This window comes from Fusarium coffeatum (genome assembly GCF_003316985.1).
Source record: "Fusarium coffeatum strain FIESC_28 chromosome Unknown BRIP53273_contig_143, whole genome shotgun sequence".
In the NCBI taxonomy this organism is placed as follows: Eukaryota; Fungi; Ascomycota; class Sordariomycetes; order Hypocreales; family Nectriaceae; genus Fusarium; species Fusarium coffeatum.
The window spans coordinates 1-24,238 of NW_022157936.1; the positions used below are offsets into that span (position 1 = coordinate 1).

The 24,238-nt window shown below is 49.1% G+C and overlaps 6 protein-coding genes across 6 annotated transcripts; 2 read left to right on the plus strand and 4 right to left on the minus strand.

Annotated features, from left to right (window-relative positions):
* Positions 1–787: 787 nt before the first annotated feature.
* On the minus strand, positions 788–1,685 carry FIESC28_06727 (uncharacterized protein; the record flags this gene model as incomplete). The annotated part of the gene is made up of 3 exons (XM_031160870.1): positions 788–870; positions 936–1,578; positions 1,635–1,685. The coding sequence occupies 3 exons, from the start codon at positions 1,683–1,685 to the stop codon at positions 788–790; spliced, it is 777 nt and encodes a 258-aa protein (XP_031015041.1).
* A 583-nt stretch (positions 1,686–2,268) lies between these two features.
* Positions 2,269–3,520, minus strand: FIESC28_06728 (uncharacterized protein; the record flags this gene model as incomplete). Its single annotated transcript, XM_031160871.1, has 3 exons — positions 2,269–2,574; positions 2,626–3,369; positions 3,473–3,520. The coding sequence occupies 3 exons, from the start codon at positions 3,518–3,520 to the stop codon at positions 2,269–2,271; spliced, it is 1,098 nt and encodes a 365-aa protein (XP_031015042.1).
* Positions 3,521–4,718: 1,198 nt separating this feature from the next.
* FIESC28_06729 (uncharacterized protein) lies at positions 4,719–6,372 on the minus strand (the record flags this gene model as incomplete). Its single annotated transcript, XM_031160872.1, has 4 exons — positions 4,719–5,150; positions 5,203–5,472; positions 5,527–5,818; positions 6,158–6,372. The coding sequence occupies 4 exons, from the start codon at positions 6,370–6,372 to the stop codon at positions 4,719–4,721; spliced, it is 1,209 nt and encodes a 402-aa protein (XP_031015043.1).
* A 2,711-nt stretch (positions 6,373–9,083) lies between these two features.
* On the plus strand, positions 9,084–11,043 carry FIESC28_06730 (uncharacterized protein; the record flags this gene model as incomplete). The annotated part of the gene is made up of 4 exons (XM_031160873.1): positions 9,084–9,224; positions 9,273–9,448; positions 9,501–9,599; positions 9,648–11,043. 4 exons carry the CDS (start codon positions 9,084–9,086, stop codon positions 11,041–11,043), a joined length of 1,812 nt encoding a protein of 603 aa, XP_031015044.1.
* Positions 11,044–11,431: 388 nt separating this feature from the next.
* Positions 11,432–14,192, minus strand: FIESC28_06731 (uncharacterized protein; the record flags this gene model as incomplete). The annotated part of the gene is made up of 4 exons (XM_031160874.1): positions 11,432–13,410; positions 13,457–13,813; positions 13,924–14,051; positions 14,101–14,192. The coding sequence occupies 4 exons, from the start codon at positions 14,190–14,192 to the stop codon at positions 11,432–11,434; spliced, it is 2,556 nt and encodes an 851-aa protein (XP_031015045.1).
* A 2,244-nt stretch (positions 14,193–16,436) lies between these two features.
* FIESC28_06732 (uncharacterized protein) lies at positions 16,437–23,859 on the plus strand (the record flags this gene model as incomplete). Its single annotated transcript, XM_031160875.1, has 4 exons — positions 16,437–16,515; positions 16,635–19,147; positions 20,373–20,826; positions 20,885–23,859. The coding sequence occupies 4 exons, from the start codon at positions 16,437–16,439 to the stop codon at positions 23,857–23,859; spliced, it is 6,021 nt and encodes a 2,006-aa protein (XP_031015046.1).
* Between the last annotated feature and the right edge of the window lie 379 nt (positions 23,860–24,238).

Genomic DNA, 24,238 nt, shown 5'->3' on the forward strand with positions numbered 1-24,238 from the left:
GGGTCTTGGGTCTTGGGTCTTGTGTACGATAAGGATAAGACCGTCTCGGCAAGTTTTAAGCCTCAACATCTTGCTCTCTGCTACCGTGCTGTTGGTAACAAAACCCCACAGATACCCGGTAGGTATTTAAGTATAATATTCATTGGTGATATATATATCTAGAGTGTATGGATAGGGTAGTCTATTCACACCCTCGCGAGATCCGTTTATCCACAACAGAACCACCTTTAAAAGATCAAAACGACAATACATTATTCTATGGCACCCCTGCGCCTTCAAGTTAAGAACTTGGATCAATGGGAATTGATGAGCTTCGTTCGTGAAAGTCTCAAGATCGAAACCTCCTCCAGCAGAGCGAGGTTACGATTTTTGCATTTTTATCTTCATGTACATTGCTTATGTCTATTTAGTATCACATTCTGCTAAGATTGCAAAAGTGATAGCAGCTCGAGGATTTCCCCAGGCAGCTTCCCTTGGCATGGCATCTGCAGGTATATAAGGCGACCTTGGCATCTCATCTCAATCATGTACTACTCTGAAATACTGTTGATAAAATTAGATTCTGTTCCCATTTAAGTGATAAATAAGAAGCTCTTTGGATAAACAGCCTAGGTCATTCCATCACCTGTAGGAACCAGTCAGAAAGAACACGCATTTGAGGCGAGTACGTTGACACAAAAGATCAATTGATATACAGTAGTTTTCCATGAACTTTACAATATTTATTGAAACATCGCTACCTACGCAATGTATCAGGCTTCCAGTATTTACTAGTCTTTCTATTCGTTTACAAAGCACCAAGCTCCTTAAGCTTGCTAACCAGGCCACCGACATCCTCCACCTTACCACCACCCTGTCGAGCAGGAGGCTCTGAGTACAAATCAGCACCAGCCAGGAATTGCAGGAAAAAGGCAAAGTTGGAAAGGAGAACTTACCAATAACCTTGATCGTCTTGAGACGATTCAATCCATCCAGACCAAAGTCCTCGAGCTTTGTCTTCTCCAACTTCTTCTTCTTGGCCTTCATGATGTTAGGCAGACTTGCGTATCGAGGCTCGTTAAGTCGAAGATCTGTGGTGATGACCATGGGCAGCTTGGCGCGCACAGTCTCGACACCACCGTCCACTTCCTTTGTAACAGTAACCTCGTCATTGGCGCCGAACTCGACCTTGCTTGCCTGTGTAGCCTGCGGCCATCCCAAGAGACCTGCCAGCATCTGACCTGTCTGGTTGGCATCGTCGTCGATGCTCTGCTTGCCAAGAACCACCAAGTTGCTCTTCTGCTGTTCCACGGCCTTCTGGAGCATCTTGGCTACCGTCAAAGGCTCAATCTCCTCACCCTCCTTCAGTTCAACATGGATTCCCCGGTCTGCGCCCATTGCCATGGCTGTTCGCAGCACATCTTGCGCCTTGGGTGGGCCAGCTGAGATGACACAGATATCCTCGACACCGCCAGGTGCACGCTTCTTCTCTCGGATGCGCACTGATTCTTCGACCGAAAGCTCGTCGAATGGGTTCATGGAGTGCTTGACGCCGGCCTTTTCGACGCCCGTCTGGGACTTATTAACTCGGGGCTTGACCTGCAAAGGCTGTCAACGTTCTGTGTCTTTTCTGTTCGCAAATCTAACTCCCTTACAGCATAATCAATAACCCGCTTCACGGGGACAAGAATCCGTAGGGCTGACATGTTGTATTGCTATTGTTCAATGCGAGTGCAAGTTGTCGAGCGGCGAGATATTCACGAGGGCCGGCCAAGTCGTCATGGCAAAGCTCGGCGCGGTACCGGCTAGGGCCGGTCTCAGCTCAACCTCGGCCGACGGCCCACGTGACAGAATCGCCGGCCGAACCAGTGATGTCGGGATTTTTATATCCATGAAGTTATGTATTTTTGCTGAGATCTTGTTACATAGGTTTGGACAAGTTATATCACCGTCATTCGTCTATCAAACCAGTGCTCAGCATATATTTGTTACTTGTTACCATCGCGAGGAAATATTTGCGGCAACATGGAATAGTTGGCCCTCTAACAATATCGAATCGCCGGCAACTTAGACACAAATGCCGAGTTCAGCCACAAATAACCAGTTCGGCTGATCAACCATTCAGACAGGGAAGCATAGCTTATACACGGTAACAACTGAGGCAATCCCATAAAAGTCGAGTCTTGTAGAAAGAGTAGCTCCACTGATAAGCACACCTATACTCCAATGCTCCAACTCCTGTACATCAACAACATATCAACTATATCCCAACTTACACCATGTCTCCGCTCACCAGTCATCCCATCCATCATCCTGCTTCTTTGGTGGAGGAGCTGTTGTGTTCTTCTTACCCATACCCATAGCACTCGTTCCGATAGAGTTATTGGCAGGTTGTCTCTGGTCGGCCAAGTTTGAGAATTCGTCCCAGAAGCTCTTCTTGCTTTCATCCAAGGGAGCATCTCGGCTCTTTTGGTTATCGGGTCCCTCTACAAATCTGGTAAAGCCATCCTGGGCATTCTTGCCTGCTGCTTGAGCCTGCTTAGCGAAGGCAGAAGCTGTTAATTGAGCTTGCTTAGCAAAGTCACCCTCGGCGAGCTAATGGCATGTTAGAAGAAGGCCAAAATTGACTGCAAACATTGAACCTACCTGCTTAGCAGTGGGCTGGATGTAGCCATCGTTGACCGTCTTGGCGGTCTTTGAAACGGTCGACGTAAACCATCCGAAACCTTTAGTCAAAGTCGCCACGGCATCTTTTTGGAAATCTCCAAAGCCGAGGTCATTATCCGACTGACTAGGTCCAGGCGTGCTTCCAAAACCAGCATATTTTCCTCCTTGGCTAGGTGGCAGATGATCGGGCCGTGCCGCGTTGTCGGCTCCAAGCCTTGAGAAATATTGGTCGTCCACCTTGACCTTGCCTCCTGATGCTGCCGAGGGGCTCTCGTTCCGGTTTGTGCTGCCACTCATGGGGGTTCCAGTTCGTGAGGCGGGCTTCACAGGCGCAGCGGCAGGCTTCTTCGCACCAGGAACGTAGTCACGGCCTTCGACCTTGCAGCTCAATCTTTCCTTCCACTCCTCACCAACTTCACCGCTGTAGCGCTCTGCAATAGTTGAATCTTCCCATGTGATGCCCATCATCTTGGTCTGTTCATGCTCTTCAAAAAAGGTCCTCCATCCCTCATTGCCACCGAGTCGCATTCGTTCAATTTCGCTCGATTTGAAAGCGTCCATAGAGATACTTCGGACGAAGGAAATGTGGACACCGAGGCCTCTATGCACACCAGCACAGGAGAGGCAGATAAAGATACCAAACTTGGGAGATGCCCATTGTGGGGACGGCGCATTGCAGTCGCAGCAGATGTTGTTCTTGGATTCTTTTTGGAGAGTCGCGAGCTATTCACAGTTTCGGTGTCAGCGTTTGCAAGCGCATCGCAGAGCGACGAGATGGGCGAAGGGGAGGTCCAGCCGCTGGAAAGGGGACAGATCAAGAACTAACCTTGGACCGCGTCTCAGGATCAACCTCCCACATGCCCTTGGACGCCATCGCAAAGGTTGGATGCTTGTATAAACTGTTGAGCCTAGGTGGAGGTGTATTTTTGCGCGTAGATACAGGCAATCGCTATGATGGGTTGATGCCCAGTTGAAACTTCTAAATAAATCCAGTCGTACATGGAGGTGGAAGGGAGACGTCTCAGTGTACACTAGTGGCCGCCTCCCAACCAGCCTACGCCCATGCCCATGCCCATGCCCTTGCCTTCCTCCATGCATTTACTGTACACCACTCAGCGCTCAGTGCCTAGAGCTCTCACTCCATTGGAGCATGGGCCCAGTTCCTCCCGTGTTCAAGCATGCCATCAATTTTGTGGGCTTGTCTCTCTAAGGGGCTAACGTTGGCGGGGCACTTCTAACCATCTGCACTCTACGGATACCGTATCAATAATAACCATCAACTACCACGTTCTAGACCCAACATATGTCCACTATCCACCACGTGAGCGATAACATCCATTCAATTCTGTGTTTACTTTTAGTCTTTCCCTTACCTTTGAAGCCTGATCTTAGCAAAGAGCCCATCATGATGTCTAATGAGGTGCTGATATGAACTGCATCGGGACTTTTCGCAAACTCTAAGCTAAAGCAAATTGCTCATAGCTAAAGCTGAACCTACATGTGAACCATGCCCGCTGTACTCTGTACTAGCCCCCGCAACTCTATCGGGTTAATATCAAACGTGCATTGGATCAGTGATCGATTACTACGAGACAATTATGACATAAGTATCAGAACTCATGTTAATCACCAGTCACGCAGGTAGAATCATAACTTCATCGAATGCCCATTCATGATAGCGCTAAACTTTTCTCCCCTTCCACCCGCCTCTGGTGCAAACTAGTGTACATCCTAGCAGTAGTGTGATAGAGAAAAGGTGATACAAATACAAGACAACAGAGGGCCCGAGAGTATTTTTGTGTCCCGATGATGGAAATATTAGTGTTTTGATGTGAAAAGTAAAGGTTAACAAGTAAACACCATCCCGAGATTCATCAGAGTTCGATTCGCTCTTGCTATGTCCCCTCCAAAAAAGCTCAGGTAAGGTGGAAACCCCTCTTTCTTTCTTTTCATCGTTGTAGCGAGAATCTACCGTAAGAGAAATCGTTGAAATCGCATGCCCAAATCGTTAAGAGTAATCATCATGACATAATACGAAGTTCATGTCCGTGAAACTCGCGCCATGTCTGAACTTAAGCAGTAGTGGCGGGAGTGGTGGAGGCGGGAGTGGCCTCAGCCGCCTTGTTGGCAGCAGGAGCCGCAGCAGTAGTGGCAGTGGCAGCAGCCACGGCACCGGTGGCAGAAGCAGCCGCGGGGGCAGCCTCGGGAGCAGGAGCGTTCTCCTTCTGGGCATTGGCAGCATCACCCTCATTCTGCTCCTCATCGGTCTTATCGGGGCTGTCGATAGCAACCTTGACGGCAATCTCACGACCCTCAATCTCCTTTCCGTTCATCTCAGTAACAGCCTTCTGCTGGAGCTGCTCGGAAGCAAGAGTGACAAATCCGAAGCCACGACCCTTACGGGCCTCACCACGAGCCTGAAGCTTCTTGATCATGAATCGAGGGATAGGACGAAGAGCGATCTTGGCAGAAGAGGGCTCATAAGCCTTGAAAAGCTCAATAAGCTGTGGGAGTGTTAGCATATCATGTTGATAGCAAAGCTCATAGATCACTAACCTTATCCTCAGTCAGGTCGTAGGGCAGGTTGGCAACCATAACCTTGGTCTTGGAAGGAATTCCATCAGCAGGAGGACCGCGTTCGCGGCGCTCACGCTGAGGACGAGCTTGGTTCTTGGGGGTCTTTGCATTTGGGTCAGTGTTGATCTTGTTTGTGATGTCGGACAAGGGTTGGACCTCAGTAGTGGCAGGTGCTGCGGCTGCGGGGGCAGCATCGTCAGTGGCAGCAGTAGCCTCAGTAGTTTCACCCTCCTTCTTTTCGGCACCCTCCTATTACATTGTCAGCAAAGGTTTTCGAGTTCATAGTGCTGAGATATGACTCACACGGCCAGCGCGGGCGGTGCGGCCTCCACGACCACGGCCACGACCGCGGCCACGTCCGGAAGCTCGACGACGAGAGCCCTCGGCACCAGAGCCGTCACCGTTGGCACCCTCAGACTTCTCACCAGCAGGCTCAGGCTTGCGGGCAAGCTGGACGGAAACCTTGCGCTCAAGGATCTCCTTGCCAGAAAGCTCCTCAATAGCACGCTCGGCCTCAGTAGGAGTGGAGAGATCAACAAAGGCGTAGCCGACAGGGCGGTCGGTGCGAGGGTTCTTAGGGATCGAGACAGACTCGCTGATGACAGTCAGTATATAATGCGTTGATGGATGATGGAAACGATAGGGCAGGATAGAAGCTCAGTGTATACGCCATCGCCGTGTCTCAATGCAGAGCCATGCCAAGGCAAACAGAGTGATTATTCCCATCACGACGTCAGGATGAGACATGTTTATGGGGAAGCTGCCGTAGGCGTGCCTGCCCATGATATGTCGTCTTTTGAGGTACAGGGAAGGAGCTCATTGCGACGGCAGGAGACACGTGTCTCTAGCGGGGGCTTTCATGAAGAAGCCAAGACAACGATAAAAGGGACAGAGAGTTCGGGTACGATGAGGCTGAGAAGAAGATAGAACTTACACAAGGTAGCTCTTGAAGAAGTCCTTCAACTCCCCCTCAGTTGTCGCATAGGCCAGGTTGCCAATGTAGAGGCGGCGGCCCTCAGCAGCGCTGGCCGAAGCGGCCTCGTTGGCGGCTGTCTTGTCATCGGTAGGCTTGTTGCTGATGGAGGTATTGCTCAGAGTGTTTGCGACGTCATTAACGGCAGCGTCCACGTTGGTGTTGTTGGTAGACATGTTGGCGGCTGGTGGATGAAGTTGGTGGTTAGGTTGAGTATGACGTTCGAACTTGGACCTGTGGTGGAGGAGCGTTCGAAAACGGTGGCTGCGAGTTGAACAGGTAGAACTCTGGTGCAATAAGGAGGAGTTTGATCAGGGTAGCTTCGTGCCCTAGAAACGAGGTTGAGATTAGACAGACGACGGGGCGTTGCGCGGAGACACAGGTTGTTTGATGTTGTGATGGAGAAGGGAAAGGAGGAAGAAGTGATCAGAGAGATAGCGGATTATGAAATATTTTTCTCGCCTTTGGGTTTGGGGGGCACAGGAGGGAAGGAGGAAGGGGTGTGTTGTCAGGGGGGTGGGCAGGTGAGGAGTTGTGGAAAGTGGAAAGTGGCCAGGGCTGGGGAGGACGGCAGGCGCAATGAGCGGAGGGAGGCTACGGTATGGATCTGGTACAAGTCACGAAGGAAGGTACCAGAAACACGATACAGTCAGTAGGAACAACTCCACGTCTCAGTGAGGCTGCCAAGGTATCAAGCACTCTAAAAGAAGGTATCCAGTACCTAAAAGCTCTTAAGAGAAAGCTTCAGTTTTGTGGGTTCTTTCCCGCTTGAGTGGTTCTTGATCCCGGCACCTTACACCTGAGGACTGCTTTCGGCTGGGGAGCTGTTTCTAGAGCCTGCACCTACCCTGCCCTATCAAGTAACGGCAGGTAACACGTATGTAGTAAGTACGTACGTACCTGAAGATGAGGAAGGTGGCTGCTTGGAGTTGTTCAGATGAACAGTCTTGGCAGGAGTTGATAGAAGATAGGAAGATTTCTTTGGATGATTTTACAGTATAACCAGACTTGAACGATGCATGAATTTGTGCCAGTTCATGTACGTATTAGGGCCTGACGTGTGGATGCGGGCGGGCCAAGCATGTGCGTCACTCATGTATGTATCGGTGTAGGTTAAAGTGGTGCTGTAGATGGGATGCGATATCATAGGTAGTTGGAATACAATAGGCTTCTAGTTGACTGTGGAAAACCAATTCGAGATTGCGTTGGGACCTGCCTAGAAAGGCCATGGTTGACTTTAGAGTTACAGAGTGGAAAGTAAAAACATCAATCGGAGTTGTGGCGGAGGAGGAAAGAATAAACGGTGAATTGTAGTTGCATCCGAACGATTCCCTTTTAGCCTGACCGCTCCTGCTCATTGACCCGACCTCCATTGTCTTGATGGATATAGAGGTGAGTTGAAGAACAGTGGGACTGTTCCAGGTGCATTAGGCTGCCTATTGTGGTCGGGTAGTCTAGCTCCTCCAGGGTTCAGGATCAGGAATAAAGACGTCTGCTTCTTGAGGATTGTGTCTAGTAACAATAAGATTGCTATCAATAATTATGTCGAAGTCTTCGTGTTTCTCACAGTCATAGTATGGAGACATATTCTAGATTTCCACAAGGGGTAACTTATCAGTCTATTTTGGTAGAAGCCCAGGGGTCCCCAGTAACTACCTAGCCTCAGCACCGTTGCTTTGTGGGTTGGCTGCGGTCACAGTCATAGCTGGGTCAGTTATTACCACGATCTGGAGTGTTTACAAACAGTGAGACGTAAAGATACGTTGCCTGTGTGGTGCATGGCACCCGAAGTTTATTGAATTGTATCCAACCATGTACTCAGATTTGGAAACTTAACGCAACCTCCTGATATCGAGTATCGCCTCCAAAGAGACTGATGGCTGACGCATAAACAGATAATCCAGCTGCTCAGGTGCCTAGAGGGCCGAGATTACTTGCCCCGGATCATTCGAAGTTGAACATATTACAATTGCCCCCTGACCAGGTGTTGCAAGTCTTCTATCTGTACGGAGTAGGTCTCCTTCACCCCTTATAAGCCCCTTTCAAGTGGAAGTAGTCGACGACCAGGGGCAGCATCAATCATTAACCACTCCCACCAATAAATACACGAGACGAATGGGCTGCCCATGCCCGGTAGCTCGGATCCAATGCTGCGCTGCGCTGCGTGCCTGTATCCGGACAGTAGCGAGCTAGGATTAGGATTAGGATAAGGATCCCGATGACCCAAGTCCCCGAAAGCCAAGTCCAGCTTAATTTATTGCTCCACAGCTTCTTCTTCTTCTAGAACTCGTCCGTTGTCAGTGCGTCTTCGACTTGACTCTGGTTGAGACGTGGTTCCTGTGGCTTGCACTATGCCACAGTCACTTGATATGTCTACAAGGTACCACGAATCCAGGGCCAGGCATGTAATATCTGTTAGAGTTATAAGTTCTAACTATAGGATACTTCAACCTAACAATGGTTATATAGCTCCAAGTCTCGAAGGCATTGACCAGTTCAATTGAATTATAGCTTCGGAATAAAATAAAAAAGAGAATGTGATCATTTTCAATTATAAGAAATTTCTATTGCAAAGTATTGTCTGCGAATGATTCATGCACTATACAATAGGTCATAGAATTGTAACAATCAACGCTGATTCATCAATAAATAATTTCATCCCCAGATTGATTAGATCCGAGAACAATAGGCGACGGGACGCAGATTCTTTCACCCCGCCATCGGCCATCCACTAATCGGCGCTAATCAAATCCATGGTAAAGCAACCCACCTCCAAACTTTCATCAACCTGCGACACCGGACTGCTCACTACATACTACCTATATACACTTATATCGCATACAACTTCTACTCTACCAGAATCGTTGGTACTCCACTGAAAATCATCATGGCGGTTCAGGACAGGAGCGTCCTCGTCCTATACGGATCCGAGACAGGCAATGCTCAGGATATGGCTGAAGAGCTGGGGCGAGTGTGTCAAAGACTTCATTTCAATAGTCGCGTCGAGGAACTCGATGCAGTAGATTTAGTAAGTTAGATAATTCATTTGATATCCATTACTGACTCTCTACTCCAGAATGCTCTTCTCCAGTCCAAGTTTGTGATATTCGTTATATCAACCACTGGTCAGGGAGATATGCCTCACAACTCATTACTTTTCTGGAAAAGACTACTACGCAAGAAACTGCCACCAGGATGTTTAGCTTCACTTAACTACACAACTTTTGGACTAGGTGATAGTACTTATGTCAAGTGAGCCTCAGTGAAACTGTTCTTGATGTTCTTATAAGCTTACAAGTACCAGATTCAACTGGGCAGCTCGGAAGTTGAACAGGCGTCTTGACCAACTCGGTGCTACAACCTTCATTGATCCTTTTGAAGCCGATGAGCAGTTTCCAGATGGGTGAGCTTTCTGTCACCAACTTAAGTCCTGACCTCTAATGAATCATAGTCTGGATGGGAGTTTTGTGCGCTGGGCTGAGCGACTTCATAATCATTTCCTCGAGCACCATCCTCCACCCTCTGGTCTTGAGCCTATCCCGGATGATGTTATTCTTCCTCCCAAATGGTCTCTCGAGAAGCCCCTCGAGAATAGTACAGTTACCAACGGTCACACGTCACCACTAATTGAAAACGTCCCCCCTTCCTCACCACTCCCCATCCCTGATGGCTGGACGGCAACGTTGGTAGGAAACGACAGACTTACACCGGAGAATCACTGGCAAGATGTTCGCCTCATCTCATTCGATATCCCTAAACGAGATGGTGTCAAGCTTACCTGTGTTCCTGGAGATTGCCTCACTATTTACCCCAAAAACTTCCCTGCGGACGCGCAGAGGCTCATCAACCTCATGGGATGGGAAGATATTGCTGACAAAACTCTTGATCTTTCCCAATGTGAATCTCTCCCAACAAACCTCTTCATAGATCACAAGTGCACATTGAGAGATCTACTTTTGAACAACATCGACTTTACCGCCATTCCTCGGAGATCATTTCTCAAGAACATGTCCTACTTCTCTACAAACCCAGATCACAAGGAGCGTCTACTTGAGTTCAACATGACTGAGTACCTAGACGAATACTTCGACTACGCCACAAGGTCTAGACGGTCTATTCTCGAAGTCCTTGAAGAGTTCACATCCGTCAAACTCCCAGCGGAACGACTCTTTGACATATTTCCCCTTATCCGCGGTCGAGACTTCAGTATTGCTAATGGTGGTGTTCACCAGAACCACCCCACAGATGAGAACAAGACCCGGATCGAACTCCTCGTTGCACTGGTCAAATACCGAACAGTCCTTCGCAAACCTCGTGAAGGTCTTTGTTCTCGCTATCTTGACAACATTCCTATCAACTCAACTCTCACAGTCACTCGCAAACCTGTTCTTTCACCAATTCACGGCGCGCAAAACGCTCAACGTCCTCTGGTGGCCATTGCCACAGGTACTGGTCTTGCTCCCATCCGTGCCCTTATTCACGAGCGCCTCACACAACCATCACCGGGTCCCATGCATCTATTCTTTGGGAACCGTAATCGTGAGGCCGATTACTTTTTCCAGCAAGAGCTCGACGCTCTAGTCCGCGATAAGCAACTGAATGTGTTTCTGGCATTCTCGCGGGATCAACGAAATAAAATTTATGTACAGGATCGGCTACGGGAGGAATCCAAGAGGATTGAAGAAGTGATTTTCGATAACGGAATATTCTGCGTCTGCGGTGGCTCAACTAAGATGGCAGATGCTGCCAAGAAAGCCGTTTTTGACCCCTTTTCAGAGGACGTGAAAGGTGTTGAAGAGCGCAAGAAGATGTTGGCTAGTTTGACATGGTGGCAGGAGATATGGTAGATAAGCTGGAAACTTCGCATTCAGAAATCGAGTATGCAGTCAAGAAGAGACTTCTCCATAAGATAGAACATGGGCTGTTTGCGATCAATAGCCATTAGATAGCACGCACACTCTGTATATCAGATTGCCATTCCTCAAAAATATAGGATTGATCTATCAAACCATCAAGTCGCTCGCTCATGCAGAGATTATAATATAAAAGAAAACCACGACCTCATCGGGCAATCCAGCATGCTTGAGTAGATACTCACCTCAAACGGCCGAAGACAACAATGTCCAGATATGCCAAAATGCTATCATATGTCGTCCATTCACCAATACTCCCTCGGCTGCCAAGCAAGTTTTCCTGCGCCTCCGGCGTTTCTTTCGAGCAGTACATCCCATAATACTACTCCCAGCTGTATCGTCTCTCGGCCATTTGCGGTACATGGACCAAATCCTCACCCGGATTAATGCGCTCTGGATTTCGCGGTGTATCAGGTTGACCTGACGAGGGATTGTGCTGTGGATTTGCCACCGCAGCTCCGATGGCTGGTCCGTTTGTGCCTAAATCCAAACGCCTCGTCGGCTCTTGTGGATTTGCATTCCCACCTTCTTCATCCACAGTAAAATTGCTCCCTAAAGAATCAACCGTATCGTTATCGTTATCATGTGAAGAATCGTCGGTAGCTTGGTAGCCCCCTCCCGATGCAGCCTGGGGCACGGGATCGCGAGCAAAGCGAGCATTCGAAGGCAATGCTCCGAGCAAAACTATTCTTGATGAGTCAATGGGCGTTCTCTGCACTAGCCGCTGCTGTGATATACTCGTGGAGTGATTCGTTGATTGAGGTTCTCTGTCAGAGCCCATGGTCATGGAGTTGATGGTCTGATGGTCTGAGTGCGGAGAGAGGGGCGAGTTTGGTGACGAGAAGCTATCGTTGGTTGGCGATACAGGCATAGCAGTCATCGAGTGCGATGATGGATTGATCGCGTGACCGTTTGAATCGAAACGAGGAGTTAAAGGAGACGGCAAAGCCATCGAGTTGGCGTTGGAGCCTCCTTCTGGAGATACCTTCAAGGATGCAGATGGGGATAGCTGGAGTGCTACCGGTGGGCCATTCGCTGGGTTGGGCTGGTATATCGCTTTCTCTGGGGGTACCTCCGCTCCATCGGCAGGCGGGCTGTACGAAGGAACGGGACCCTGCAGTTGTCTGTCCATTTTTCGCCTCGCCATTTCATATGCGCTCAGGTTATGTGAGTTGTCGGTCCCTAGCTCGGTATCATCGTTCCATGACATGCAATCGTCCCCATCGAGCTCTGCAGGTGGTAACGGAGCTGACATTTCATGAATCTGAGTATCGGGGGCTTCGATAGCCTTTTCCTTGTCATCGTCGTCTCCTTGGGCTTGCTGAGTTGAGTGCTTTCGTCCCATGATTCTTGACATTAGCAATGCCAAAGGAGACTTTGGCGATCGGGTTGTGTCCTCCGAGCATGGACCTTGATCTTCTGTTGATACGTTGCTACTCCCAGCTTCGCCTTTTCGTTTACGGCGGTAGTATAACCATACAGCAAAAGCTGTTGCGCAGATAACAAAGGTTCCCACCCCAGCCCCTACTCCAATTCCCACAACCTGACCGTCCGAAAGCCCCTTCTTGGACTCATGTACATTCGGCGCAGGATACGGGCTGTCGTCGGATTGCTCGATGGGGGATAGTCCTGCCTCTGTCACTGATCCCTCGGGGAAGAGAGCTTGATGAATGGAAAAGGTGCCCTCGTCATATTTCGTAATCAAATATGACTCCTGCAAGAACGAACGTCCCAATATGTACGTAGTGCTATTTTGCGCCTTTCGCAACATCACGTAAGGGATCGCTGGATCGCCATATCCAATCATGTCAGGCATATAAGGGTACTGTAGCAGACCCACGAATGCTCTTAGGGGCAGCGTAATATTAACGATGCCGGATACATCGTAGGGATCGCCAAAATTGTCGTTGTCGTCGAAACTAGAAAGAACAAAGGTAAGATTGAACGAGTCCTCCTTTGTGTACTCGCTATATTGGTCGTTACTGATGGTATACAGGTCGAAAGTACTGTTGTATGTTAGGTTGAGGGCATTCGCAAATTGGTCACACACATCTTCCGGTAACCACAGATAAGAGGTGGTGCTATCGATGATGGCGTAGAAAGATGAGTTCCATTGCGAGAGCAGGAGTTGTTCAGATGTCCAAGAGTCAGGGGCATCTCGGTTCTCGGCTGGAGTGATTTCAATACCACGAACCAAAGGACGCTCCATGTTATCGTCCTGGGGAAGTGTGAAAACATTGTTATGCGCCTGAAACCTGGCAGGCTCGACACCCCCTAAAGTTAACGAGGCAGGCATGTTCCCTAGTTGAATTAGTGAGAATACAACAAAGAGGCCATCATAGCGTACTATAGTGTGCTCCAGCTGTGTATCCGAAGCTGTAACTTGGGATCAATCCATACTCGCTGACCGCTTGAGTCATAGGCGATTCTGCAACAGTGCCATTGAAATTACCCTGTGTGATACCCAGGCCGAACAGACCAGTCAGGTACTGGGTGGTGTTGATGGACGCTATGAGCACATTGTCCATGGTAAATGGTTCGCTGGTAAGAGGGCTTTGTGTATTGATAAGATCGCGGCCGTAGTTGCCATTGCCACCGTAACCTAGATAGCTCAGACCGAGCTGCCAGGTGCCCAGTGAAGTCCAATCAGTAGATTCCTCAGCATCGTAGATGCCTCCACGGGCAGCACTACAATGAGGTTCCTCTGGACAGGTGGTTAGTGCGTAGAACAGAGTGGAAAGTGATATGGAAGGGCTTGTTTCGACTTTTCAAGAAAGCGGACAAGCCTTGGAGACGAAGAAGGTATACACATACTGGGCAAACATCCCCCAGGCCCAACGGCCCAGAATTCCGAAAGAGCAGTGCTCACAAGAACATCGACATGTTGTGAATTTGACCCGAGATAAAACGATATCGTGGACCAATTTCCATCGGCTCCAGACCTGCCACCTGAGTCAGGGTTGGTTATAGGTGATGCTAGTAGTAACTTACCAGTCGCCTGTGGGCAATAGAATAGGTTCTGGTTTTCGGGCCTGTATGAGATGCGCGAAAAAGAATGAAGACCCGAGGATTATTGACCGCATCTCGAAGTCTACAAACGGACGCGAGACTCAGATCTCGCAACCAAACTCATGCCCGAATCAAACAAATAAGGAACCAATTGATCCGGTAAAGTCCTGGCGACCGCACTGCGGCGCATTCAATGTCGTTGTTCACGCCAAGAGTCGAGGCGCAGATCCACGATTGAATGGGTAGCCAGTCAAAGCAAAGAGGTTGCGACTGTAAGCCAATCCCTTGTAGCAGCCGTTCTTCTTAACAGCACCTAGGATCGTGCTGCAATGCTGTCAACTTCGTACGAGACGCGGCTAAAGAAAAATGGTAATAAACAGGACAAGAAGTTTGTTTCTAGAGTTGAAGGGGCGAGGCAACGAGTCCTGGCATGTGCCGTCTCCGGTGACCGACCCCTTGCTGAAAAGCAAGCCACAATCGGTAGAGTTACATGGCTTTGACTCTTTCTAGCATGGCTCGGGCCTGGAATCTGGTGGTGGAGAAGTGGAGGCCAGACTTGTTCTTAGGTGCTGACTAGGCCAGACTCAAGATGGCAGGATGGGGGGTTGCTAGTTGTAAGCTTTTTGGAATAATTGGATGATAGCATCATTCCACGAACCTCTGCTGTGTTCAACATGTTTGACAAATTTGACAAATTTGACGATATTGAACAGCAACGCCTCAAGGGTTAGTTAGCTCAGGTCCTTCGGCTGCCATTGCCTGTTTCAACTATTCAACTCGCCCTATCGTCATGGGGGTCTGAGACGCTGTTGAAAGCATAACGGTACCTTTCGATCTCGAAGTTCCCTCATATTCATCGAGAAGTACCATAGTTGAGCACACAGACTGTGGGGATTTGGCGTCTATGATTCTGGAAACAGTCTTCATGTGCCTGTTGGTCTTGTCAAAGATCGAAGCTGTAATTCGCCAACATGGAAAATACAGGCATAGCCGAGTAAACCCTGACGCCGCCAGCTAGTGGCTGCGTCATGTTGTACTTTTGGTAAGACCCTGAGCATCCATCAATCGATATTGTACACGCATGTACAGTATAAGATGTGTGTTGCACAAAGAATCGATCCGCTTGAAATCAGACAATATCCAGAATGAGGCCATGGGCCACTGTAGGTAGTATATATGGCCTGTAGTGAACGACGTGCAATTTTAATTCACGACGTAAGTTTCCGTTTCCAAGGATCTCAATCTCCATAGACTGCGCGATACGACTGTCGGTCGATCTTGGCGTACCGATAGAGCAGCTGAAGCTTGCTGAGTGCTTTTCCTCTTCTCTTGTCTAAGACTGTTTAATTTTGTCATAAGACTTTGACCGGATGAATAGGCAATCTTGCGCTACCCATTATTTCAGCTTTGATATTGGCTCGTCTGTCTTGGACCTTGTCACACTGAATACTAGTATCCGGAAGGTTGATGTACCGATGAGACGGTAGCACTCGGAATAAACTTTTGCGTAAACCATCCATCATTGCCTCCTGTGGATCATTGTTGGAGACATGGTGTAGCCAAGATAACAATTGATTACTGTAAAGGCTGGATACGTTTGTCAATGAAATGGAATCAACCGCGTAGATTCAGTCCAGCTGAGGCTTGGAGGGATGGAAAAAGGTATAACTCAGCTGTCGGTTGAAGTACAGTAAGCGCAAGGTAGTATTCGCAAAGGACGAAGGAGCAGCCACATAGATTCTAGGCTCTGCTATTGTACCAGTGTCATACAGCAAACCCATTAGAGGCTTGCCACTCTGATGAGGTTGTTCAGCCATTCACAAGCCCTCCAGAGTTAAAGGGAGCAGAGCAAAAGTCAGATCTGGAGATGAAACACACGCACCAGGGCCGAGCCTCTTAGCAGCCAAGCAGCCTGGACCCAGTTGGATCCTTGCCTCCATGATAGGCGTAACCCCTGGTCTTGGTGCGCTAGAGTTAGTTGCTAGTCGCTAGAAGCCGGGTGGTTGAGGTTCTGGTTCGTTAAGTAACCTCCGAGCCCCTCTCATCAGCTCAACTTGTCTTGTCTGGTGATCGATTTCCTTCTCCTTGCCAGAAAACAACGATAGCCATTGTGGTCAATACGCTGCGAAAACATTGATAATCGATGTAAGCCCGGTTGGGACACGGCCGAATCACTCGTTTAGAGGCCCGTCTATGCCGGCTGTTGGAATTGAATGGCGAACCCAAGTACAAACGACAAAATCTTCTGGGCCAGAGGGAGATCGAAACCCATCCCATACTTTACGGCACGGTACAGTCCGTAGCTATAAACAGACATCATGAGAGTGGCGCAAGCCATTGCACTGCTCTCGGTCGCAACACTAGTGCCATCTGCTGCTGGAATTGCTTTACCTCTAGGTGAGTTTTTTGCATGGAAATTATTGCATATTTGTTTTTGACTGTGGTTCTGTTATGTTTAAAAGTTGAAAGGGAAAAGGGAAAAGGGAAAAGACATGGCTAAATTGTTCCAATTCTAGTTGAAGCTGACCAAAGCCGGAGGCGCTTTCCTCGGAACGACACTGTGATCGCGACTGCCCCAGATGGCAGCACCACTCACTTGTCACCTTTAATACCAACTCTCCCAACAACAGCAGCAGCAACATCATCGCAGGAAACTTTGGTTTCTTCTTCCACCGGCCAAACTTCTTCCGTCGAAAGTCTAGACAGAATCACTATAGAAACGACCTCTAGTCTTTGGAGCGAGGTGGTTGATGAGCTACCTCTAACTACTACAGGACTGGATAAGAATTTGACAACTTTATTTACCAATACTCGGATTACTCCATCAACACAGCAATTTCTCTCAGATACCGGGTTATCGTTGACAGCCGAACGACTGGACCATGATTTGACTACTTCATCTCCAAGCACCGAGGCTACTTTATTGGCACAACAACTTTCTTCCGAGTCCAGCTCTTTGCTATTATCGCAAGTAATTTCCGTATCGGATACCTCGGCCAACCACAGTATCTTACCTCTCTTTTCACCTTCAAATCAGGATCAAGATGCAATCTCGCTGCAAAAGCAAGGCGAAGCCCAGGCTTCAATGCAGAGGAGGCCACACCAGGGTTTCGCCCACCCTTTGACGCCAACAGCACTCAACAACACTAAACTTCAATCACATCCCCAAACCTGTGGTCCAGGGCTCACGAACCCATGTGCATGGATCCCCTCTCCTTCTACTACCTCAAGAAGAGGGAACGGCACATATACCCCTGGACCTTGGACGTCTGGAACATTGACGGTGATAGCACCAACGTCTTTGGTCCCTTGCACGACCTTACAGGATGACGAGCCTGTTACTGAGTTCTCAATCGTGTATACGGCAACGGTGACCTTCTTCGGGAACGTCAGTGAATACACGCCTCCCTACCCAACAATCAGCACTCCCAACTTTTGCGACACAGAACCTCTCTTTCCAACATTATCTAAAGGGCCAGGCAACGTGGGCGGGCCGTTGCCCTCATTAACCCAGGGAGTGTCTTCTAAAGAGCCTCCCAGAAAATGTATACCCGGGCGATCTTGCTCAACGGAGAAGGTTCCCGGCTGGTCGAATCCTACAGCTACTGCCTTTCCTGGCGCGCCAGAGCTGACTTGGTCATCTATGCGATCTACAGTCACCTTTGTGACCACTGATAAGAATCCTGCTGTAGTGTTTACCACAGATCCACCTCCGCGCTTTGACAGGGCGACAAGAGGAGGCGGGCTGCCTATAAGTGACAAGCAAAAGCCTGAACCTACTGACGAGTCGCACCCAAATCGACTAGAGTCCTCAGAAAATCACGATAAGGCTGTCCCCCAGCCACAGCCTACGTCAGGGGAGCAGTCACCAGGCCGTCCACAACGTCAACCAGGACCTAATTCTGAATCCCAGCCAGAGTTAGAGCCTGGATCTGGTTCTATACCTGGGTCCGACTCCAGTCCCACCTCTGGCTCTGGCTCTGGCTCTGGCTCTGGCTCTGGCTCTGGCTCTGGTTTTAGCGCTATTGCTGTCTCTACCAAGAAGTTCGTTGTGACAGCTAGAGGGCAAGAAGTCATCGTTAATGACAAGACTTTTTTGAGTCTCAACCCAGATCAGGTCAAGACAGTCACTGTTGACGAAGGGACATTCACGATCCGTCCAACAGAAGTGGCTGGTGAAGGGGCAACGATAAGGAAACCACAGCCTATAGGGACTGCAGTCTCTGTTGTTAGCCCTACTAGCACCACGTTTGGACAGGTACCCATTACTGTTTCTGGAACAGAAGCTGTAATCGGCGGCACGACGCTCAAAATACCTCTCATAGGCACAACCATGCGACTGGAAATCCCTACACAGGGCTCGAATACCGTAATAGAGGAGCGGAAGATATCTATCAACGCTAACAGAATTGTGGTGGATGATGAAACTCTCAAGTACCATGGGGTGGGTGGTCCCCAGACAGACGTGATCATAGAAGGGGGTGAGATGGTGACTGCGGCAGGGCAGTCTGTTTTCGTCTTTCGATCTACGACCCTGACATATGGGCCTAACATCCCTGAGATTACGAAAACGATCGACGACGATGTTATCACAGTTGGGCCTGGGAATGTTGTGATTGACGGGACGACTTTTGGGGGATCTGAGGCTGAGCCCAAAGACACCAACTATCGGATTGTTGGTGGAGCGACGATCACCAAGGTCAATCCTTCGTATGCAATTATTGATGAGACGACATTTACGGCTGGCCCGGGTGCTAAGCGCACTACAAAGGAGGCTGGAGGTGAAACCATAACCATCGGGCCCGACGGCATTACCATCGGTACAATAACGGTCAAATATCCTTTTGGTCCTTCAACCGTTACAACTATCGAAGTAAAGGAGACGGCTTCTGAGAAGTTGCCGGCAGCTACCAGGACCAACAGTAAGAACGCCGTGGACAGCAAGAACAGAAGCGATGACGACGATGACGACGACAGTGGTGCAGCAGGGTCTAGGTTAACAATGGGAATGACTGGATTATGCATAGCGGTAGGCGTTTGGATCCTGGTTTAATGACGGCCGGGTTTGGCGGCTTTTGATATTGGGAAGCACCTAGGACAAAGGTTCTTGATTTATGGCATGGCGAGTTATTTTATAGTACATAAGGACAAGCGAATACGCAAGGCAAGCGGGATATAAGTAAGCATGGATGTTATACTTGCAACATTATGTTGAGATCGATCATTAGAGACAGCAATAGTTCAAATAGAGGCAGGACGCAGAAGGCTGTTAGAATGGCTTCTATGCCAACTCTATCTAGTCCAGATGAATGGCATTGTTACACCTCTATCTACACTGTTGAAGTCTACTCTGACCAACATTAAGTAGCGACTCACGGAAATTTAACGATGAACAAATCCCGTAAAGCCTTTCAACGGCTTTCTTCAAGGTTTATTGCCTATTCAGGCTTGTGGAGAAGATCTCTGACCCACTGTACATATGTCTTACAGCAGTAGCGTTTCTTGACCTCTGATTGACTGACTAGGATCTTGTATCCTGTGACATCCCTGCTTAATTTATCTTGCAGCTGTTAATGAGTGAAACAAGGCAATACTAATTACGTAGAAGTCAAGACGTATATGAGGAGTATAATCTTTGGACGATATTGTACCACGTAGACTAGTTGGCAGTCTCGAATTTAACGTTCCCTCAATTAGCCAACGTCTTTTGAACTTTCCATTATTTTCAGTTCAAGCTAATTTGCTGCTGTGTATGTAGATACAAGATAAAAAGTTTTTATCGTACGCCACTCTCCAACACTGAAAACCTTGACCCGAAGGCACGGGAGGGAGGCGAATTCAAGGTGGCTCCATCATGATTAGGTACCGTACAGTAGGTACCACTTTGATGACTCACATCAACCTAGGAACAACATAGGTAGAGAGGGGAAGAATACATAGATATGTAAGTATTAAGTAGTCTGTCAAGTGTAAGAATTGATTAATCTCGTAATTTATAATCCCCACGATGTCCTATTGTGATTGTCTATTGGCCCCTCATCATCATCATCCTCACATCAACACTATCTCCATCTCGCGCCGGCTTATCATCGGTAAAGTGGAATCTCGGAAACTCGACGCGGCGCGCGGCAAAAACGACAAACTCCAACTTGGAACAATCACCACCTTGTTTCTGACTTGCTCCTCACCTCTACAGCGATTTCCCTCGACAGCGTACAATCAACTCTTCCAACTACCTAAACTTCCTCGTCTAGACTGTGCAAACACTTCGTGCACGGTCAACAACCTTCTCCCCCGAGTTCCAACCCTTCAACTATATGCAACAAGAGTCCCTCGAGCATACCAAACCTTCAATTCAACCAGACAACCCCTCTAAAACTTCTTCTTCCCAGCATGGCCTCATTCACCATGTCCCGAACGGTCTTCGCCGAGTCTATTCCGGAGACTCAGGTGGCGTTGACTCGGGCTCTGCACCGGCGCTCCGTCAAGACTCGGGTCATGACGTCGATGCCGATTTGCTCGATGAGGAGCTACGCCGATTGAGTCTGGGACATCACTCGGCCGTTCAACCTTTTGCTCCAGGTCAGCGCATCTCCGAATATGAGAATGCAATGACTCCGCCTATTCCAAAGAAAGCTCTGGGCTTCAAGGTCATCAAACGCTCCGAAACACCCTCTGATGGTGTCCAACTCGAAGACTTCCCCAATGGTGCGTCATGCAATTACCAATTATATATTGCATCCTTTCTAACGTAAACCAAATGCAGAGATATTGACACATATTTTCTCTCATCTGCATTCCGACTCTCATGCCGCCATCGCTCTTGTTTCGAAACGCTTTTATGCCCTCATCACCAGCTCCCACGCCTGGCGCATGGCGTTCCTGCGATACTTCCCTGGACACGAAGCACTCGAAACCAAGCACAATGTGGATATTTGGGCTTACAATTCACACGACTTGATCCAGTCTGAGTCACGATACTTCACTCGTCTTACGCCGCTGGCATCCTGGAGAAAAGAATATCTTCTTCGCACGCGCTTGGTTAGATGTTTGGCCCGGGGTAAGCCAGGTGCCTCAATTGCTTCTGGTGGTATCGGTGCATCCGTTCGAAGCGGAAAGAAAACCAGTGCTGTCCTGACGTATAACTCCAAACTGCCATGGGCTGTGACGGATATTCATGCCGTCTTTACAAACGGCAAGAAGCCACCAAAGGCCATTCATGGTGCTGCCGATCTTGGAGTAGCATCGGTCAGTGACCCTACGAATGGCAGAATCGAGAAATGGGGATTCGCTGATTCCTTCAACACAATGCAACTCGACGAGGTAGCCCCCAATCTTGTACCCTTCGGTTTAGGAGATGGTCCTGCTGCAACTCCCAATGTTCTCGATGTGAGTCAGCCATATGGTGTACTTGCAGGCGAGGGCTTCCCAGGAGGTCGTCCATATTACCGCCCTGTCGGTGAAAACCGTGGGCGGTACCTCGGAGGTGACTCTGGTGTTGTTGATACCTATCCTGATATCCCCAAGATCCCGGAAATGTCTGAGGCCATTTGCAGTGTCTGGCTGGCTAAGTCAGCCAACATACCTACACACACACAGTCAATGGTCGGTATGCTGACTGGCTCTACTCTTGGTGTTGTCACCTCGTATGCTATCGGAAGTGACTCTGGTCCTCAGCGATACCAGTCCGGCGAAGTCACCGCTCGCTGGGTGCTCAGCCCTGGTGTGCCAATTATATCTCTTAAAGTCGACGACAACTACAGCCAGAAACGCAAGTCTACTGGGAGGATATGGGCTGTCGCCTTGAACGCATTGGGCGAAGTCTATTATCTGACTGAGACACCTGTGGCACAGAGCCAAGTTAAGAGTGAGGACATCACCAAGAACGCTTGGTTCGCTGGACGTTCAGTTTACTGGCATCTTCTGGACTCTACTCGACGTGTTGCTCGACCGGACGAACTAGATAAGAATGCGATCAAAGGTGCATACTCTCCTCGGTCACCTTCTAACTCGATGAATCTGAGTAAGAGTCAGCTGGCTGCTGAGGCACGAGAAATCGAGAAGTTCCTCCGTCACAAGCCTGCGCACTTCCGGAGAGCCTGTGAAGGATGGGACATGCAGCGTAAGCTGGAGGTTGATTTTGCCAACGACGATGGTCATGGTGCCGGTGAGAACATCTTTGTACTTGATTGCGGTCTTGCCGAAGATCGTCCTGCTCATGTTGAGCGTTACACCCGATCTCTAGTGCCCCAAGACGCTCAATCATCTTCGGTCATATTAGCCCCCACCCCTCCTCCTCTTTCCGTCTTAAAGCAGCCCTCACTCTTTGGTGCTACCAGCACAGAGACTTTGGAGGTCCCAGAAGAAAAGGCTTCTGGGTATGCTTCTCCTGCTTCACTTTCGTCGTCGGACTATTTGTCTCACTTTCACGAATGGGAGAGCTGCCCGATGAGGCTGAAAGGACAGAGCCATGCTGTCATTACCAGTGTTTCGATAGACTGCTCCAACACAGCAGTTTTGACGCTCAATGAAGATCCTCTACATGCAACTGAGGATGAAATCCCGGGCCGTCGGTCCCGCTTGTTTGCTGTTGGGACAGATGAGGGCGCTATCCTTGTCTGGGATGCTCGTGCGGATAGCAAAGCCGCAGGTATTAACCCTGTGCGACAGATCCAGACGGAATCTCCGGAGGTATCCTGCGTCGCTCTCTCGGCTATGTACGTTGTTCATGGTGGCAACGATGGACTTGTTCAAGCATGGGATCCCCTGGCGTCGACATTGGATCCTGTCCGTACACTCAATGCGAGGTCCAACGGCCGAGTGCCTCGACATATGATGACAATGAACCCTACCCTTGACGAGTCAACTTATTCTGCAGTTCGCGCCATCTATCTCGACCCCGATCCAACCGTCCTTCGCGGTGTTGTTTCTTTCGGTGCTTTTCTGAGATACTGGGCATATAGCTCTGCCAGTCATGCCTCGGGACGTAAGCGCCGGCTCAGACACTCGGACGTACATGGTCGGTTGGCCAGTCGACGCCAAGGAGGCACGGTTACAGGATTCATCGCTGCCGAGGAAGCTGAGATAAAACGTGAAAATGAATTGAAGGCTAAGGAGCAAAGTCGACTACGTAATCGCTTTGGTGTCGGTGCACTTGGAGATTTGACCGAAGAAGAGGCTTTGCGATATGCTCAAATGGTCTCTGAGGAGGCGTTCCTTTTCGAGGAACAACGCCGAACAAGTGACTCTGCCGCTGATGCAAGTCTAGACACTGCATCGACATTCAGTGAGACCACTGTTGACACTGTTACTCCTGAGCCCAGCGTCACGGACATGATAACCCCGCCGTCTGCATCGACAGATAATGTTGGTCGAGCACCCGTTGAGGATGACTACGAACAGCAAATTCAGCAGGCCATTCGACTGTCCCTAATGGAAGGCGTGAATGAGAACGGCACATCACCTCAGGCAGCAGACTCCGGTGACTATGAGTTTTCGCTTACATACAAGCCCAAGTCCACCAAGAAAGCAAAGGATTCGGGTTCCGCATCACCAGGTGCTTTCCAAACGGGATTTTTGGGACACGCCGAGCCCGGGGACCATGATCTGGAACTTGCTCTTAAGCTAAGCATGGAGGATCATGGTTTGTCTTCATCAGAAGTAGCATTAGGCTTTCATCATGAAGAGTTTCCCTCTCTAGAAACTGAAGGTGTTGGCAAGGGGAAAGGCGTACAGAGATGATGATTTCGATAGCATGTGCGTCGCTGTGTGTTTCTCATTCTTAGGATTAGTCCTCCGCATTCAGGTCTGATAGCCCAGTTACCATCGGTATTCGCAGAGCATTTTATTTATATACTTCATCTTTCACCACTGTTAGTTACCATTTATATTGGTCAAAACTTGTAGTGCTCGATACAAACTAGACATGGGCATCGAAGATCAACGAGTAAAGATCACGAACGAGGACACACCTTAGGGTTGGTAAATTCAGGATCACTTTGCTCCTACCTCGGTATACTTCAATGCTTACACTTGGAAGACAGACGTCATACTTCAGAAAATAAGTCGTAAGATCGTCTCTTGTGTCCAGTTCGACTCGTACAGGGTATATTCGTTACCT